Raw genomic sequence first — 20590 nt, forward strand, 5'->3', positions numbered from 1 at the left:
TACATTTTTTAGTTACTACTGGACTACTGAATTATTATTTTTTATTGCTCAGCATAATCAAACAGCATAGGTGGAGACTTCTGGTTTAAAAGTACATTTATGAATTTTAACGTTAAAATGTTTTTCAAGCTCACTAGTATATGACTAGAGATAAGGGTTTAAATAGATTTAGATAATCCTTATAATTTGTTAATTACGTTTCCTATAAAACTGGGTTTAGAATAAATTATATAATTTAAATAGTGGTGCAAAGTGGGCTGTAGTCCACGAAAGCTTATGCTCTAATAAATTTGTTAGTCTCTAAGGTGCCACAAGTACTCCTGTTCTAGTTGCAATAGGAGTAATCTTTCATTTACAACCTCATTTTTTCAAAGCAGTGCACTGCAAGTGACTTTTTTACCATTTTGTTTCAGTGTCCAACTTAGACATAAGGTGTTATGAATGTCAATCTGCAACATCTACCACTTCATAATCATATGCTGGTACCACCAGCAGTGCTGCAGCTAAATCTACGTCAGACAGTAAATTACCTGCATCAAAAAAAGAAGATCTTCAGCATCCAGTAAAACCATGGATGAGTTCATAATCAGGACCAGCCAATTCCAGCAAGACATCATAGATGAAAAAATTACTTGGTTCATTTATGCAATACATTCCCCTTCTCGTCTTGTTCAGAACACAAATTTCATTTACATGGTTCAATCATTATGACCAAACTAGATTCCACCCAGCAGAACAGACATTGCTGGATACAAGGTTTGAGGAGGAAATTGAACATGTGCAAAAAATATTGATAGGAAATTTGTTAACTGAGTCTTGATTGGTGGAACAATGTACACAATGATCAAGTAGAGAGAGTCTGTGTCAACAGAAGTTGGAGGTGTCTATCTTACAGAACTAATTGATACATCAGGATATACCCATACAGCAGAATACTTAAAAGTAGCAATAAAAGCTGTAACAAACTGAACAAAAATTCAAGCTTGATGCATGTAGCTATGTCACAGAAAATGCTACAAATGTAGCAAAGATGAGACGACATTTAGAAGAAAATAATTAAGGGAATCTGAAACTTATATGGGTGCAGTGCTCATCTGATCCATCTTTTAGCTAAAGACTTAAATACAACTCCAGGAATAAAGCAAAATGTTGAAATTGCAAAATATTTTGGTAATAACTGTGACAAAGCGGGAATTTTTTTGATACTATGTTTATGAATCCTGTGTGTGTCTCAGGGCAGGCTAAAAGACAGGTTTGTGTGTGCCGCCTAACTGTCTGAGTAAAATGAAGGGTTCATTAAGAAGAACTGGCCTATGCCAATCCATATCAACTGAAGACGACACTGGAAAGCCCAATCATCAGGACACTGACATCGAGCAACCAAAGAGCCGGGGGTGGGGGGCGTGGGAGGGAGGGGAGGGAAGAGGATTTCCCCACCTCTCAAGAGGGAAGCTGAAGAGAGACCCCAACACAAAAAGAAAGGACTGAGAAGTGAGGTGGGAGAATAAGAGTAGGCTCTCACCTGGGAACTGACTACTGTCAAGGAGACACAGAGCCTGAAAAATGGACTTCAAAGCAGTTCACCAGCCAAGCTGTAGTGAGCTGACCTCTATGCTTTAACCTTTATTTCTCTATTCTAACCTAAGGACTTCCAATACTATGTTCCAATTGACTAATAAACCACACTATTTTGAAAACTCTTTTTGAGTGTCTTTGCAAATACTGGGTGAAGTCCAATAGTCCCTGAAGAGCGTACAAGTCTCTAAACAGGAGTGTATCTTAGACTCACTGAGCAGAGATCCTAGTTTGAAGCAGGAGTGCTGCAGCCCAGAGGTTCAATCTAAGGAGAGGGTGAGGCCATATAGCCTATCATGAAAGGGAGACCAACTCCTTGGGGGTCAGGGACATTGAAGGGGTTCCTCCAAGAGGATGTTCCAAAGCTGGGCATATAGCTCCAATCCTGTAAATCGTGACAACCACTTCAATTTAGCTGCACTGCAGAGAGCAGGAGGAGCCAAAGCAATTCTCCCTCAAGATGTATGATAGAAGTCAGTTGTTGAATGTTCTGGGCTATATTAAGAATTGGCCTATTCTTATAATTTGTGAAGAAAATCGTGACAAAACAGATGGAACTATCACAGCTAAAGTATTCGACATCAGACTAGGAAGAAATTTAGAATCTATGTTGAATTTACTGAAAGCTATTTCCATACCCTGGGACAAACAGCAGAAAGATTGCTGCTGCATTGCTGATGCTGCTGAAATCTGCAAAGAAGTTCAAGAGACGCTGAAGAAAGAAATACCTACCACAAAGTTAAACTTCAAGCAATAAAGAAGCAGATGGATGAAGTACTTACTCTAAAATTTTCTTGCCAATATTCTCAATCCAATGAACCGGGGTAGATGCCTAGCTTCTAAAGATGGTGCTGCTGTGATGTGGGCATCTAATAATCACCCAATCAATCATGTGATATGTGACCCACTCAAGCAGTAAATCATCAAAGTATGAAGGTGGTCACAACTGAACTGGAGGAAGTCATTAGCTAAATCCTGGGAACCAGAGTTTGTTTGACAATAGTAACCTTCTGCAAGCACAGGAGTATTTTCTTCATTTGAACTAATTCATTCAAAGTCTAGAAACTGACTGGGAACTGAAAAAGCATGAACACTTGTCTCTCTTCTAGTTCACAAATACAACAAACTCCTAACTAACAAACTCCAGTCATTTTCACTTCTGCATATTTGAAAAATTGGCCAGGCTGATCTGAAATAATCAGTTTAATTTGCTGTCTACATTTAATCCTTCTATTGTGTTAATAAATCATTTAGTTGTAAATGTGAAACATGTTCTGATAATACAAGTTTATGTATCCAAAACATTTAATATGGTTTTCTAAAAAAAATAAAAAATTGTATATGCTGTTTTGTGTTTCTTTAAATTCTAGTTAGCATCCTAATGCAGTCTGACACAAATCAAGAGCAAAAAGTTACTTACCTAGTAAATAAATATATCATTCACCATTTTCTAACAGTAAAATGTATAATTAATAAGACTCTGAAAATTTTAAGCTATACAATTGCTTAAATATATGTCTATAGTTATAGTGTATCCTCCTATGTAGCAAAAAGATAAACCAAATTTAGTGTAAATGCTCTATTTTATTGTAAATCAACATGTTTTAATGGTCATATCAACCAATGCGAATGCACCTCTCAAAAATAACTGTAGTACAAATGGAAAAGTTGACTAAAAATTGATGATTTAAATCAATTCCCCAAATTGATATCCTAGGTTCTGAATATTTTACTCAAAACTAACATTTTCATAAGTGGTCTTGGGACTATTGTTTTAAAATATTTAATAACTACAAACAGCATTGTAATTGTTGCTCGCAGTGCTTGAGAAATTTAGCCGAAGAAAACACCTATACAATAACTCCTCACTTTAAGTCATCCCAGTTAACGTTGTTTCGTTGCTGATCAATTAGGGAACATGCTCATTTAAAGTTGTGCAATGCTCCACTCTTACATTGTTTGGCTGCCTGCTTTCTCCACAGCTGGCAACCTCCCTACACCCCCGCCTCCCCACAGTGCCCCCCGCCCACCAGCAGACCCCATGGATCAGCGCCTTCCCCCCCCTACGGCAATCAGCTGGCTTGTGGCATTTTGGGGGCAGGAGGGAGGGGGGAGGAGCAAGGACTCAGCGCGCAGGCTCCCCCTCCCTCCCAAACACCGCAAGCCAGCTGATTGCCCTGGGCAGGAGGCCAGGGGGAGGAAGGGGGAGCCTGCGTGCGGAGTCCTTGCTCCTCCCCCTTCCCTCCTGCCCCCTAAACACCGCAAGTCAGCTGATTGCCCCGGCAGGGGGGAGGAGCGAAGACTCGGCATGCCTTCCCCTCCCTCCTACCAGCGTCAATCATCTGGCTTGCGGAGTTTAGGAGGGAGGGGAGAAGGAGCGAGGATGCAGCGTGGGAAGTAAAGGGGGAGGAGATGGGGGGAGAAGAGGCAAGTCAAGGATGGCGGCTTGGGGGAAGGGCGGGGAAGTGGGCAGGCTGAGGGTTGAGCCCCATCCCCGCCCCGGTGCTTGCAGAGTAGGGGAAGCTGCAGCTGCTGTGCAATGTGCTTCTCCTAGCCTACAGCACCTTCAGCCTCCTTGCCTGCCTCATCTCCAGTGCCAGTGGGCTGTGCCTGTGCAGGGTAAGGCAGGGGCACCTCTCAACTATAGTGCTGTACTGTATGTACAGTATGTTTGTAAACACACAGCACGTGCACATTATTCCCCCCCACGCATAGTATTAAATTGCTTGTTTAAAAAGTATGTAATGCCTTTTGGCTGGCAAAAAAAAAATTTCCCCAGGAACCTAACCCCCCCCCCCCCCCCTTTTACATTAATTCTTATGGGGAAATTGGATTAGCTTAACATCATTTCACTTAAAGTCACATTTTTCAGGAACATAACTACAACGTTAAGTGAGGAGCTACACATTTTTCTTAGAATTTTGCACCATTGCATTGCCATTTGTAATAGCAAAGTGGAAACACTAACACAAACTGGACAGTAGAGTTTTACCAACTTGTTGTCCAACCCTGATGAAAACAGTTCCTCAGTTGGTCTACCACTACTGCTTCCATCAGTGTAGTACAACCATGAAAACTAAGAAAAATACATGAAAGATGAGGGTGTATAACTCCCTAATATCATCTAGGGCTAACATCCCATGTGATGCCCAGATCCGTAGCACTTTGTTGCTGGGATCGAATAGTACACTATGGTTTCTATCTAAGTAGATTTCTGGACCCTGCTTGGTAGGGGCTCAATTTTTTATATCAGCCACTTTCGGATGTCTGATACATGTGAAGCTCTACCTGCCTCTGACTGATAGAAGAAAGAACTTTGCCTCTCCCCACCATCTTCAGAGCCTCCTGGCTGCAATAAGAAAATATACAGATGGAAGAGATCTCAGCTACTCTATCACTATTATTAATACAAACAAAAGGTTTCAATTACAATAGAAGATGAACTCAGAACCAGTACAATTGGGTTTTTATTTCTTCATGAGGTCACTGAAAACTTGTTAGAATAGGCTGAAAGTTTATGAAGTGAAAAAATGAAGCTTTTCTCTGTAAAACAATAATTTGACAAAGTAGCAACTATGAGAATTTTGAGGTGGCATATTTACCTGTAGAATCACAAAGCCTGGTGACAGAACAACATGGCTCACCTGTTTTGTAGTGGATGCTTAATGTACTGTTCAGGGCTGGCAACCTCCTGAGCTGGTGCTGTTTCCGTTTTCTCTTCTTCTGAAGTCTGAGGATTGGGAGTGGTTTCCTGTATAAAGAAAAGCAAAATTATTGATGTGTGTCTTCAACTGTATTCTGCAAACACTTAGCTACCACCCTCTTAAGTTTACTTCAGAGAATTAGCTTTCCCTACCTCTTTTCTGATTAGCAGTTCAGGATCACAGCATAAAAACACATATGACCCTGCAAGTATTTGTGCTCACCTATGCAACATGCTCGTAAACGCTAGCAGGTCACAAGATATCGGACCACGAAAATTCATGTAATTTTGCTTGTTGTTGGGTTTCCCCCAGCTCCACTTTGATTTCAATGTGGTTTATACAGCTTATTTTACCAAGTACCAGAAGGCACAAAAGCCTGCTTGCGATCTTTAAGAATTGGGAGTTCCAGGAATGAGCTCTGTGCACTTTAGTTTTAGAACCATTAGCAGACAACACTGATTTCCATAATCAGTGCTTCCTGAGGAGGCAGCCATTGAATGTCAGAATTGCAAGGAGGAAGATGATAATTAGAATGATTTGATTTTAAGGTCTGGAATCTAATGAACTATCCCTGGAAAGTAGAGATTGCCAGCCTTTCAATGCATTTGCATAACTTGTTTCTAGCTCTAAGGGTTTGAGAGATACTGGACTCCAAAACTACTGCAGCCAAGACTAAACACTACAAGAATTGAACTTCAAACAGGGTAATTTCCAATGCCTGTACTCCCAACGTAAACAAGTATGAGCTGAAATATGTGCCCTAAATGGCAGTGTAGTGTTAACTAAAAGTAATTCTCAGATATGAAGTTTACCTTTCCCAATGAGTTTAAGTTACCCATTAGCACCTGCTACTACAATACACCTTGATTCAAAATATCATCCTACACTTGCTTTAGAGAAAATGCTACAGACCTCAAATATACACAGAATTTATTACATTTAAAACAGAATATGGAGAAAACATGAGTAGAGAAGAAAGAATTCAGGATGTGTGTTGCTCTTCAAGCTTATCATTTAAATCTACAATTTCAAACATGACATTGTGGCTATTAAAGTCATTCCCTCAGAACTTTAGAAAGCATAATAAAGCATTTCCAGCAGCTACTGCCATCTCTCCATCCCACTCCAATTTGCAATCCTTGCTGTAACATTCAAGAGACAGGGGATGAAAGACCGCTCATTCTACATTTAGGGCAAACAAAGCTGTGTACAGCTGATTCTGCAAAATAACCAGAACTTAGTTACACATCCCCCACAAAACAAAACCTACCCAAATGTAAAAATATTCTAGACACTCCTAAATCCAGTGTCACAAAAAAGGATTTAAAAACTAGGGAAAATTTTAGACTTTGCGGTCTTGATCAAAGAGAAGTCGTGCAGAAGTAGATTAAGTTCAGCCATGACAAGTCAAAAGGACTTCAGCACCTGAAGTGGGAGTTACGCACTACCAAGATCCCTGCTAAGTGTAACCCTGAAGGCACCTATAATCCCTAGGTGCCTAAACTTTCACTGTAAAAGTCCCCTATGACCCTAAATTTCTGCCTTTGGGTATGTACACAATGCATAAGTCCCAGTACAATCCCCCAAAGCATGTGAAAGTAGGTGTTCCATTCCACTGCCAACTTGTCTGTGGGGACAGACCACCATATGCGTTGTCAAAGCACACTTCACACAAAACAGCTGGAGGGTGGAGGAGGCGGCAGTAGCCTCCATTATAACCTTTAGCCCAGTGGTTAGGGTACTTACTCAGGATGAGACACACATTGGTTCAATCCCTCCACCCCACCTGAAGGGAAGTGATTTGAACATGGATTTCCCACCTCTCTAAGTTATTCATAGCCCTGCAGCTTCTGAGCTACTGGAAAACTGAGGAGAAGTGGAGTGGACCTGAAGAGATAACATGAAGATGAAGTGGCAGCATTTTGTGATGTTTAAAGTAATATGAGATTATATTAGTACCATATCTTATCTAGAATGCTCTTCAAATAACAACATGGATTACACAGAAAAACATTGTTGAGGCACTGATATTTAGGACTTCACTGCTAATTCAAATACAATACAGACAGATAGCACAGCCTCCTGCCTTAACTGCAGAAATATTTTACTAAGAAATTATTAATATACTAGTAGACTTCACTACAATATCCGAAAGTAGTATTCTATTTTAGATTCTGTCGCCAGATCTGGTTCACATGACAATTTCTTTTAAAAAAGGGGCACTCCATTAAATCATGTCAAAATTCAAGTGTTAGTAGTTTCAGGAACTGCACCCTGCTACCTCCCATCTCCCCCCGTTAGCCTCCTGATCATTTTGTAGTTGACCAATCACATTTAAATTTTTTTTAAATTGAACTCTCCCTCCTGAAGCCATGTGAAAGACCCCCCCCGAGTGAAAGAAAAAAAAAAATCAATGAAATGGCCAACACACAAATGCTGTCAAATACACAAAGTAAACAAGCTTAAAAAAAATAAATGTCCTCTCATAATCCGATATAGTCTTAGGTTTTATACTTTAGCAACAAAATCTTTTCTATCATCTAGAACTGGGGGTTGGAGGAGGTATTCATATTTTGAAATAATGCTGGCTTTTGTTCACAGTACTTCACTGCTGTTTTATTAAACACAAATAGATTATGACCACACAGAATTCTGCAAACACTAATGAAGTCTTCATCAAGACTGTTTTAATACTTAGTGTACGAATGGGAAGTTTTGAAAATTGCTGTTTTTCCTGTAGCTATTTTTATTGAGCAGCCTACTCAGATCCACTAAGTAATCAGCTCTTTAAATACTAAAGAACAACATCTAAGAATTTTTTTTTTAAATCCACTAGACTAGTCACCTACTTTTCTAGTTGTCCAGTGCAACCTAGGCTAGAAGGATGAATACAAGACTAACTAGGAATGGAATAGGAAAATGATAACAAGCAAGTGCAAGTTTTAAATAGTTTTAGAAAAATATATTAGGTATACATGTGCTAGAAATCTTTTACTTGTTTGTTGTATTTATGGATACCACATGCATGGACCAAAACTGAATAGAAAACATCCCACTCCGCCCCACAGCCCATCAAATTACATACTTCTAGTTAGAGCAATTCTGATACCAAGTAACTTACGTGAACATTTTAAAAAGTTAATTTTCAAGGTGTCATTCACAAATGTCCTAATGACTCACTCACTTCCAAGGCCCTGCAATAGCCAACTATGATCCTTTTGTCACAGGATGACATGACTCCCTCCAAAACTAATCAAGTTATGAGATAGTTATGCAATACAAGACATGCCATCAGGTCTAAGCACTGCTGTGTATGCTATCACTTGCAAAAGTTCATCTATTCCATGACACTGGAGTTTTCTGCTTCAAAACAGAGTTAAGGATAAGTTTCAGGTACACAGAAGTTTAACTTTCAACTAGAGCAGTTTATGCTCAGGACAAATGCTATCAAGTTGAGCAAAACAGAGTGAGCTACTCTGGGGTAAAACAACATTTTAGTTTTTGCTTGTTAATGCTACTTGTTACAGTTTCTTTTGATCTTTCACATTCCACCCTTTGCTCAGACCATCAGATCAAATGTTTACACAGTGAAACATTTCTCATTATCAAATATGCAGTGTATTAAAACCAGTTAGTAAAAGGTGCTTAAAGCTTTCAGATGGATTGTTAAAGCCAGTTATTGATTAGCATAAACTCTTATAACCCCCATACTGCTAGTGCCCTAAAATATTTTATTAGTAAAATTACCATTAGCAGTAGTAGTTTTTAAAATACCATATTTAAAATGAGATTTTCTAAACATTTTACTGTTATCAATTACTAAATGCATTTCTCAAACCTGTATTTGTTTTGGGATGAGCAAGTGGGTACAAGCTTACTTTTAAAGATCTGCCTTCTCTAGTTTTGTTAGTTTTTTTCCACAGATATACAAATAGGGTAGCATAGTAAATCCAAACCTGGTTACCTGCTAAATTGGAAGCCTTTGTAGGGTCAACCCTGTTCCTCTTATATGCATTGTAGCAGATAGCTCAATGTACTCACGACATATACACCTCTACCCCAATACAACGCGACCCAATATAACACTAATTTGAATACAACCCGGTAAAACAGTGCTCGGGAGGGTGGAGGGGGCAGGACTGCGCACTCCAGCGGATCAAAGCAAGTTCGATATAACGCGGTTTCACCTATAACGCCATAAGATTTTTTAGCTCCCCAAGACAGCGTTATATCGGGGAAAAGGTGCATTACAGTTTCTGAACAGACAATCAAATATAGCGACATCTCCTGGAAAACTTGGCAAAACGATCCCATTCACAGTTTTAAAAAGATATCAAGTACATATACATGGTAACAGGATTCTGTATCTTGGGAATTTCTTTTGCATCTACTACTCTTCTTAGTACAGATGTCACAAAGATTCGCAGGGACCACACTCTGGCAATTAAGAACACCATAGCAGGAGAAAGAAATCCACCGGATATATTCAACTGTAACTTTTATCCCAAAAGGTCATAATTACAATCCCTATTACACATCTCTGGGAATAAACAGGTGGCCTAGGAATTTCCCACATTAAGTGGATTTTCTAGTTAAGTGTACAGCATCTGATTAAACCAGGCTTTGTCTACTGGATTCAATCATCTTCATCGGGGCTGCTACCATCACTTGCAAAACCTACAGCTACGTGCCCACACAGCCCTCTGACCCAGAGAACAGCTGCTGAGTAGCTTCCAATGTAATGACACGCATATTAGAACATAGACATCAGCAGAAGCTTTTACCGTAACAAAATGGGAAGACAAACAACCAGATTAGTAAGATAGTTTGTAAGAGTCACAATTGCCAACTCCCAAAAAGTACAGTTAAAAACTACTTAGCTCAAAAAAAATATATATATATATATCTCAATATAAATAATTCACTTAAACCCATGCACAGCAAAAGGCGCTATGCAGAGGTTAAAAGAACCAAGATTCAACTACGTATTCATTGGATTGGAACAGATGTCAGTACTAGATTTTTAAGTATAGGTGAGGCCTGACTAACCAGACAATGCAACATATTTAAGTTTCCATTTTAATTACTTCTTGGGGCCGTCTTTCTGGAAAAAAACAAAACAAAGCAAAACACCAAGACTGGCAGACAAGAAATACAACCAATACTTTAGGCTGTCGTGTTCACAGTGTTAGAATCCTTTAAAATGAAAGGATCAGAACTTTCAGAAATGGAATTATTCTATTTTAAAGCTAGCTGTTCACTAGAATTGCTGGTTCTGATCCAATTATATTATATGACCATTCAGCAACTTTCCGTAGCTATTCATTTGGACACTAAAGCTTGAACTAATACCATCAGAGGTAAAATCTTATTAAAATGTTTAAATTAACTGGATAGTCTAGTAGTTTAACCGTGATACGCTGGAAAAAAAAAAATCAAGAAAGGTTGTGCAATTAATCAAGCTCTAGGAAGAAAAGAGGAAGTGACTTGAAGCTACTGAACTATGTGTACAAGGGAATGGCTATCCTAACCGTATACATTTTCTTAAACCAAAGATCTTAGGAAAGCGACTAGCAGTAACAACAGGAATATGACATTACCTGAAGCCCAAGTGAGATGTTACAAGGGTATGTAGCAAGGAAGCGCATAAACAGAAAGAAGGCTTTTAGTATACCTTCCAGGAATAAATAAAGCGTCTAAATGAAGATTAACACATTTTCCTCAAGAAGTTAAGAAACCAACTATTGTTGGCTTCCATCCAGCAACAGTTATAATCCCTTTTTAAAAAAAGCTGTTATGTCTACCTGAAAGTGAGCAGCACTTTTTCCCATGCTGAAGTTGCAATCTTCATAGGGCTAAAAGAGGCAAGTTACAAAGTATTTAGAATTGTTTTAAAGTTAATACCTTTGTGGATGTTTCTAGTTGCACAAAGTGGTTGCCCTGTGATACCAAACTTCCTGCTTACACGAGACGTGCCAGCATGTGATGTGCTGGTGCCTTTAATACTGGAACATGGAATCTGCATATGGGGATAAGGCAAGTTTCTTCAATAGTCAATATGTAAGAGGGTTCCAAATGATCTTGTTGACTAGTAACAAGATCGCCACTGGTGTTTGCTGGACGTCTCAGGAGTTGGAGGACCAGGACTACGGAGGACTTCACTTTAGATATTATAGATTCAAGCCACTGCCAACATAATGGTATTTCGTGTCGTGAACTTCTGATGAGTTTCCAAATGGATGTAAATTCAATAATTTGATTAAATTATTAAAGCTAGCAATTAAACAATTAGATAATGTAACATTCCAACCAATGCCCAAATATTTCATCCATGTGTTAAATCTCTTCTTTGTTGACTCACTAATCTAAAGTTACCAAGAACAGTTACAACATTAAACTTAAAGTAAAAAGCAAGGCTCTTGAAACAGGAATTTTCAAATTGATTCTAATCATGAACATATATCATATTTCAAAATTGAGCCAACATTATAATCAGAAAATGTAGGACCCCAAGGAAGAGAGTACTATAGTTAAAGCACAGGATAGTCTGTGTCACCCAGTTCATTCACGCTACATCTAAGCCGCATAATTATCTGTTTAATTCAAGTAAGGTCAGGAAAATAAAACATCTCTAATTATCATGAGGCTGAAATATTTAAATAGAACTGATAAATGAAAGTTGATGCTACATTTTCACCACATGAAAATGAAGTCAGCACACAGTTTATTAACTAACATCATAATGTTATTAGTTTAAAGTTAAAAACAAAAACAAGCTCTGTGATTTATACATAAAAGATGTGATACTAAAAGTTTTTTTAAACTTTTAACATTTGAACAAATCTACCTCCTGTGCCTTAGTATGTATAGTGCAAAATTATACAATTTAAAATCTAAGACTGCAGCCATTTGTAAGTGCCTTGGAATCAGGACTATTTAACAGCTTTTAAACACTGCAAGACCTAAGAAACTTTATCAACTGTGCAGAGACCATATGGAACTTCAAGTTCTTACCAAGTTTCTTCAAAGGTAGAAACTCAAACTTAAAAACAAGTAGTCCTATGCACTAGGATGTGACAAGAGATGAATAAAGCACATTTTGGATTTCTAAAACAATAACTTCTGTATTAATATGTTTAAAAAGTTGAAAGTTTCAAGAAATGAAAAAACTATTTAGAAGATTTTCCTTTCCAAGAGAGAAAATTATTCAGGGATAAAAAGAGGTTTTTGTTTAAATGTGTAAGTAGAAAACCTTAAAATAGCTAGGGCATGAAAGTAAGATGATTTCTCTCTCACAATGTAATCCTCTCTACAAACACTTAAATTTCTTACAATTTTCACTACATCTCTCCTAGAACTTATGATGTTTACAGAGATCTTCATGAGCTCTGCAGAAGTTCCTATTTTTTTTAATCTAATAACTTCAAAGTTTTGCACTCAATGTTTACAATAGCACTTACATAACATGTAAAGTGCTGTTAAAACCCAACATAGATAGGTGGTCCTATGCACTGCTTCTCACTGAGGATTAATGGATATTTGAAGTTTTAGACCACGCTGTCCGGGACACCCTTTTACAAAACTCTTTAGAGGACTTAACATTAAAAACATCTCAATTCTTTCCAAGGTTCTATAACTAACTCAAATCACTTGGGTGATTATCTAAAATGGACCAGAACTTTTCCTCTGGTCTAAAAGAGAAGTATGACATAGGTAAGTTTCTGACTAAACTTTTTCAGAAAGTTAGCGTGGATTTTTTTTTTTTAAGTGAGCTTATGATGGAAACTATAACATGGTTCAAAAAAGAACTAGGTAAATTCATGGAGGATAGGTGCATCAAAGGCTATTCACCAGGATGGGCAGGGATGATATCCCTAGCCTCTGTTTGCCAGAAGCTGCGAATGGGCGACAAGGGATGGATCACATGAGGATTACCTATTCTGTTCATTCCCTCTGGGACACCTGGCATTGGCCACTGTCGGAAGACAGGATTCTGGGCTAGATGGACCTTTGGTCTGACCCAATATGGTCGTTCTTATGTTCTTAAACTCCTTTACAACTATAGCATCTCTCCATTATTAAACAATTGCACTTGAGACTGATCCCCAGTTGGGAAATACCAGCAATATATTTAAGCAAAATATAATGAACAAAACTAGTGGCTCTCAACCTTTCCACACTACTATACCCATTTCAGGTGTCTGATTTGTCTTGCATACCCCCAAGTTCCACTTCACTTAAAAACTACCTGCTTACAAAAATCAGACGTTAAAAAAAGTGTCACAGCAGACTATTTCTGAAAAATTGCTTACCTCTAATTTTTACCATATAATTATAAAATAAATCAACTGGAAGATAAATATTGTACTTACATTTCAGGGTATAGTATATAGAACAAAGTCATTGCCTGTATGAAATTTTACTATGTACTGACTTTGCTAGTGAATTTTATCTAGGCAAATATCTAGATGAGTTGATGTACCCCTAGAAAATCTGTGTTTACCCCGGTTGAGAACCACTGGCCTAATTCATCACACTATGGCTTAATACTGTGGGACTCTCCCAGTAGCGGATACAATGACACTAGAAATTCCTAGTCACAGAGAGATTAAGGCCAATTTCTGCCCTAAAGCAGTTCAGGTTTAAGAACAAAAGTCAAAGCTTCTTTTGCCATTTAAATTTCTTTTCCATAGAATAAAAGGAGTGTCAAAATTACAAAAAAGCTTTAGATGTATCCTTAAATTAGAAGCTGCTTTGATATCAGCATACACACTAGCAACCTCCAAGCCATAATTCAGCTGCATATTTTTTAATTTAAATAAATCATTACAAGGTCTGCCATTTCCATTAGAAAGGGCCAAGATCCTACAGACTAGTATTTAATTATGCACAGAATCAGAAGTGTAGGGCTGGAAGGAACCTCAAAAAGTCATCAAGTCCACCCCACTGAGCTGAAGTAGGACAAAATAAATTTAAACCATCCCTAGGAGATATTTGTCCAACCTGTTTTTAAAAACCTCCAATGACAGGGATTCCCCCACCTCTCTTGGGACCCTTACCAAAGCTGACTCCTAGTATGCCACTAGCCAACTTAAAAATGGCAGAACAGATAGGAAAGTTTCAGCTAAGACACAGAGTTTCAGCTCAAGATAGGATCTTTTGAATGTGGAATTAGTTAGCTATACAAATGCAACTGTTAAGAAAATACATATATTTAAGAGCACTGAATAAGAACAAAATGATAAAAGCAAAATCCCACACTGAAACCTGCTTGCAATTTGGGAGATGGAAGAGTACAAGGTTACATAGTTATCTTCTTACGTTATTTATCCAAACCGTTCATAGGTTTAGCATGGCAGAATTTTATTTTTAAAGTTATTTTCTGTAGGCTGTTGTTGAAACCCCTGAAATGTTGCCAAAGCATTAACATTGGGACTTTCTTTTTCTTTAGTGTTTTGTACAAACAGTCCTTTTCTTATTAAAAAGAAGAACATTCAGATTCAGTGAGTGTCCGCAGAGCCGAATGTCCATGACCACATTATAATGTATTCCAGGCGACTAAAAGTGCCACTGGGTTATTACTGATCTGACATAGCCAGGTTAACTACAGATGACCATGTGGCTGCCAGCAGTCCATGGCCAGGCAAGGTCAGCAGGGATCATTAAGTCGGATCTTCAGGATTTGATGTGTGTGGACTTAGTCTCTGAGGCAGGCCATATGACCACAAAGAGCCAGCCAGAGGTGACCAAGGACGACTTTAATCCTCTTGGAAGTCAAATTCTCAATAATACATCCACTATTACTCATTTAAAAAAAAAAAAAAACCAAACTCTCTTATGCCCAACAGTAGCTGCTGGCAATGCATATGAAGTGCCTTCAGCCACCTGATGTCCTATTTAAGCAATACCCATGCTTCGGATCCATATAAGATGATCAAAAATACATAGGTTTGATAAATTGTATCCATAAGAAAAATATGGATCTAACAGTAAGTTCCAAAACAAGACTACATTTTCTTGAGGTGCTTGAGGGACATACCAAAACAGTATTTCTACATTTCACGAGATGCAATATATTGCCCTTGTTTGATATTTAAGTTATCGCTAAATTCAATGGATTTTGGAGCAAGAAGAGCAAGGTAAATGAGAAATCGCCCATATCAGTATGAAACGAAGTACATGTGCTAGGGTTTGAATCTTTAGTACAACTCTGACTATGAACTTACAATGCCTGTAAAATGAATACAAATTCACATATGTTGACTAACCCTAAAATAAAATGTACAAGTGCACAACTCTAAAGTAAATATACTCAGTTCCATTACAAAATGTAGCTTGCACAGATGCATGCAGCTTTGAAATTATATTTACAGTTAGCAAGAAAGGCATTTTAAGCATTGTATTAAGTTCTTTAAATATTTTCAGAGAAATCTATGTCATCCGGGTATTTGTGTTTTAATGTCTACTAGAACTGGCTGATAATTTTCAAACAAGAAGAGGCCTAAATTAAAGTTGTGTGGAAAAACTTGCTTTTTAACGCCCTTGTTTTCTTCTTTTTCTTCCCTTTTCAATAGCAAACATGGCAGGTGGAAGAGATCCTTACTGAAAAGTGATTTTCTGGAAGTTTGAAAATTTATAAACAAAAATGTTTTGGAAATTAGTTGTTTCAACATTAACATTACAGATGTTATTTCGTAGAATTATACTTGCATTGGTAACAGATGTTTTCACTGAATAAGCCTTAATGTTTTGCATTGTACCTCAAATGCTTTCAACCCGAAGAAAGGTGCCCACAGATTTTTTAATTAAACCAAATAGCAACAATTGCTTTAGCTTTGATTTGATTTTCCTTTCACACCCTTTCCCTCTATAGGGCATCACCCTTCCCACCTCACAAGACCTTCCCTGTCTCAACTGCAGAAGACACTCAGAGGAAAGTAAGGTGGTACTGCAAGATCCATAAAATGCTTCTGAGTTACATTGGAAAGGGAGATACAGGAACTACAGAAAAATGAAGGATTTATATGCCTGTGGTCCCAGATTTTGAAACGCCAATGCCAGAAGTGCCTTCTATCTGCTCAACAAGTAGTTTCCCCTCTTTTTTAACTGTACAACAGTAAATAGTATTTTAATTCTGTACAAATAGCCAAGTATCACCCTAGAAAGTCAAGGTGGGTAAAGTAATATCTTTTAGGGGCCAACTTGTGTTGGTGAGACAAGCTTACACGAAGCTTATGCGGGCACAGACCTGAAGAAGAGCTTGAAAGCTTCTCTCTCACCAACAGAAGTTGTTCCAATAAAAGGTATTATCTCATCCACTTGTCTCCAATATCCTTGCACCAACACAGCTACAACACAACTACATACAAATGTCACCCTAGTCATTTTATAAACTTTATGTATTATGTACAGAAATATACTGGCCAGGCTTAGCAAACAGAAAAAAATTGAGGACAGGCAGGAGACTTATGAGGAGGCATGGAACCTTTCAATTTTAAATTACCTTCAAGTTCAGTTGTAACCAAGAGTGGTTACCATTTGATAGCTATTTGGTTCCTTTAGGAAAACATGCTTTTAGTATCAGTTCAGTCACTAGCCAACAGCTGCCCACATCACAGCAATTAGTGATCTTGGTGGCCCTCACAAAAAAGTGAATTAACATGGAGACACTGATCCTCTCACCCTAGAAATGGTTGCTCCCAAACTCAAGTCAGGAAGAAACTGTGTGAACAACAAGGGGAAACTGACGCTGCTGCTGCTAAGTGTGTTCCTGTTCTTTGGCTAAGTCAATGACATCATTTACTAGGGCTGTTAAACACTGTTTAAAAACATCAAATTCACTCATCTTTCGCTTATATTTTAAGTAATTTGGGTCTTTGCAGAGAGCCATTAATTGGAAATGGATGTCTATAATGTTTTCAGCTACATTTACTTCACCATAAAACAGTAAGAAAACTTCAGCGAATTGTTGTATGCAGTAGTATTTCTGTTTCTCTATGAAAATCAGTTTATTTACAATTAGGTCAAATGAGACAAACTGATTGTTGTACTTTAAAACTTTTATTTGATTTTTAAGAGATAATAGGTAAGTTTAGCAACTTTCAAATTATATTTTCAATACTTAATAGAATAAATCACAAATCTCAAAAAAAAAAAAAAAAAAAAAAACCAAGACTTATTTACCTCTTCCCCACCACCTTTTCCAGACCCCAATACCCAATCTTGCAGATGACCATCCCCTGAGATACATCAGCATGTATATCAAAGAAGGCATCACATGAATCATGGAGAATGGCTGGAGGTGGCACACAGAAATAAAGAAAAGGCAGGCTGAAAGAATATCTAAGAAATAATATTCCGTAAAGTTCTGCTACTTAAAATTGAAACAAGGACATCAAAAATATGTGCAAAGCCACAGGATGTCGCAAGAGTTGTGAATTTACCCCAGTAATGTGGCAACAGCTTGGTAAGTGAAACGTACGTGCCACGGTTTGCTTGGGATGCTTCAAACCCGAAAGGGAACAGTGATCACTTTACAAGAGTAACTTCAATGCGGCGGATGGCTCAGCACTCTCTCCCTACCCGACATTTGAATGTAGGCTGCCATGCTGTCAATCCAGGACTAAACTGCCCAGATGTCAGAGCAGTTTGGTAGAGACAGAGAAATCGATAGAGGAAGCAGGGAACCTGTTGGTCCCGCACCTCAGTGGCCAGGAAATGTATTTCCTACCTGGCCGCACCAGGGTGGTCAGCAACACGGACATTTCACCAGACAGTACCTCCCCCACCGCCGCCAGCGGCTAGTCCGGCCGGCCACAGTCATGGTGGCACTAGGCTCTTCTGTGGGTCACATTCCGGCGCCGCGGCCCTCCGGCCCTCCCTCGACTACAAGAGCGCAGACCGGGAGAGGGTCGCCAAGGTCACTCGCAAGGGGCGCGCCAGAAGCTCCCGGTCCTGTCCGGGCGCATCACGACCCCGCCGGGAGACAGGAAGGTTGGCTCCCAGCGGGGTGCGGCGGCCAAGCGCGCGCGCCCGGGGGTCTCTCCGTTTCCCCTGTGTCAGTCGGGGCGGAAGCACACGTGGGAGACGCGCCTGGCCTCCCCCGCACGCACCGTGCAGCTGCTGGCACAATAGGAACCGCAGGCACCCGGTGTCTGGCCCCAGCACAGCAGCTCCTCCGCCCCAAGCCCAGGCCGCGTGCGCCCCCTCTTCATCACGCGCCGGCTTCCCCCTCTTCCCTCCCCCCTCACGCACGCGCCGCCCCTCGCGTCCGTTCCCCCCTCCCCCCACACACACTTTCCAGGCCTCGCGCCGGGCGGGCCCCAGGTGGTGACGGCACAATCCCCACCACGCGCCTAACTCACAGGCTCGGAATCCACCCATCCCCTCCCCCATCCAGGCCGGCTCGTCCCCCTCCACGCGCGTGCGCTACCCAAAGCTTTGCCGATCCACTCTCACCCCATCCCGCCCCAGCGGGGATCACCCCTCTCCGCCACCCCTGGGGGAGCGCTTCCTCCTTCCCCACCGTCTCCTTCTCTGCCCGGGCTCAAGGGAGCGGGGATCAGGGCGCGAGGGAGAGGGAATGAAACACTCACCGGTTCCACAGTCGCCATCTTAGATCGATCTGATCGCACACAAGCGCTGCGGGGAGGGGAGGGGGCGGATAAAAAATCACATTCAAACCCGATTGGCTACCAGCGGGTCACGTGAGGCTCACGGCCGTTTGAAGGGTCTCGGCGCCTGCGCAGGGCGGCGAAAGGTGAGAGAGCGGTGCCTTCTGGGAACTGTAGTCGCTGGGGTCGGGGATCAGAGTGGAGGAGGCCGGTGCCCCTCCCCCTCCCTGCCTTCCTCTCACAGGAGAGAGACAGTCACGTGGGGGAGGGGGAGGCAGGCAGGGGCGTGCCAGGCTGTGTCCGAAGGGAAGGGACCCCTCGCGGCCAGACACAGGCACTGCAGGAGCTTGGACGCCTCCTCTGGCTGAATCCCTGTTAGGCACTGCGGTGCTGTCTGGCCTGACACTGCCCCCTGTCAGGGGGATGTCTGCACTCACAATGCGTGATGCAAGCCGCCCCCCTGCACGACAGGCACCCTCAGTCAAGGGGAGACTGAGACTCCCTTCTCAATGGGCACTTGGTCTGTCTGTCTTACACACACAGTCTGTCTAAGCCAGGGGTAGGCAAAGGCAGCACACAAGCATTTTCAGTGGCACTCACACACACTGCCTGGGTCCTGGCCACTGGTCCGGGTGACTTTGCATTTTAATTTAATTTTAAATGCAGCTTCTTAAACATTTAAAAAACCTTATTTACTTTACGTACAACAATAGTTTAGTTATATATTATAGATTTATAGAAAGAGACCTTCTAAAAACTTTAAAATGTATTACTGGCATGCAAAACCTTAAATTAGAATGAATAAATGAAGACTTGGCACAATACTTCTGAAAGGTTGCCGACCCCTGGTCTAAGCTAACACTCTGCGTGCCAGGTTAGGCTTGGTCTGCATTAGAAAATAAAGTCAGATTAACTGTGTTGCTCAGGGATGTGAAAAATCTCAGGGAGGGGGATTACCTGTGCTGAGGGGAGAACCCCTCCCATTGGTGTGGGTCGTGTTTGTACTGAAGCGCTGCAGCAGCACTGCTGTAGCGTTTTAAGTGTAGATGTACCCTTAGAGAGACACAGTGGGTCAGGTAATATCTTTTACTGCAGCAACTGTTGGTGAGAGAGACAAACTGTTGAGCCACACAGAGCTCTTCTTCAGGTCTGGAGAGGCTACTCCTAGCATCACAACAAAAGGCAAGTGGAACAGATTGTTTAGCATAAATAGTTGTAAGGGACCATTCCTAGCCCTGACTCTCTCACCAACAGAAGTTGGTCCAATAAAAGATATTACCTCGTCCACCTTGTCTCTCTCACATCCTGGGACTGACATGGCTACAATTGTATTGCATACCCTTAGACCGACAGTCTATCTAACCCAGTGGCTCTCAACCTTTCCAGACTACTGTACTCCTTTCTGGAATCTGACTTGTCTTGCGTACTCCCAGGTTTCACCTCACTTAAAAACTACTTGTTTACAAAATCAGACATAAAAATACAAAAGTGTCACAGCACACTATTACTGAAAAATTGCTCACTTTATTATTTTTACCATGTAATAATAAAATAAATCAATTGGAATATAAATATTGTACTTACATTTCAGTGTATAGTATATAGAGCAGTTTAAACAAGTCATGGTCTGTATGAAATTTTAGTTTGTACTGACTTCACTAGTGCTTTTTATGTAGCCTGTTGTAAAACTAGGCAAAT

At 40.2% G+C, this 20590-nt stretch overlaps 1 protein-coding gene across 2 annotated transcripts in view; it reads right to left on the reverse strand.

Annotated features, from left to right (window-relative positions):
* The window catches only part of EIF4E (eukaryotic translation initiation factor 4E), a 42627-nt gene extending 23662 nt beyond the window's left edge, over positions 1 to 18965 (reverse strand). Inside the window, exons 1-2 of one of the 2 annotated variants that reach the window (XM_054029898.1) lie at positions 18875 to 18965; positions 5220 to 5326 (exon numbers count right to left, since the gene is read on the reverse strand). In XM_054029898.1, coding sequence (XP_053885873.1) covers positions 5220 to 5326; positions 18875 to 18892 — 125 coding nt within the window. In that variant the 5' untranslated portion in view covers positions 18893 to 18965. Of the gene's footprint in view, positions 1 to 5219; positions 5327 to 18391; positions 18494 to 18874 lie in introns of those variants that run through there. The other variant, XM_054029897.1, reaches the window with a different exon arrangement.
* Positions 18966 to 20590: the final 1625 nt, after the last annotated feature.

The sequence above is a fragment of the Malaclemys terrapin genome, chromosome 5 (assembly GCF_027887155.1).
Source record: "Malaclemys terrapin pileata isolate rMalTer1 chromosome 5, rMalTer1.hap1, whole genome shotgun sequence".
NCBI classification, from domain to species: domain Eukaryota; kingdom Metazoa; phylum Chordata; order Testudines; family Emydidae; genus Malaclemys; species Malaclemys terrapin.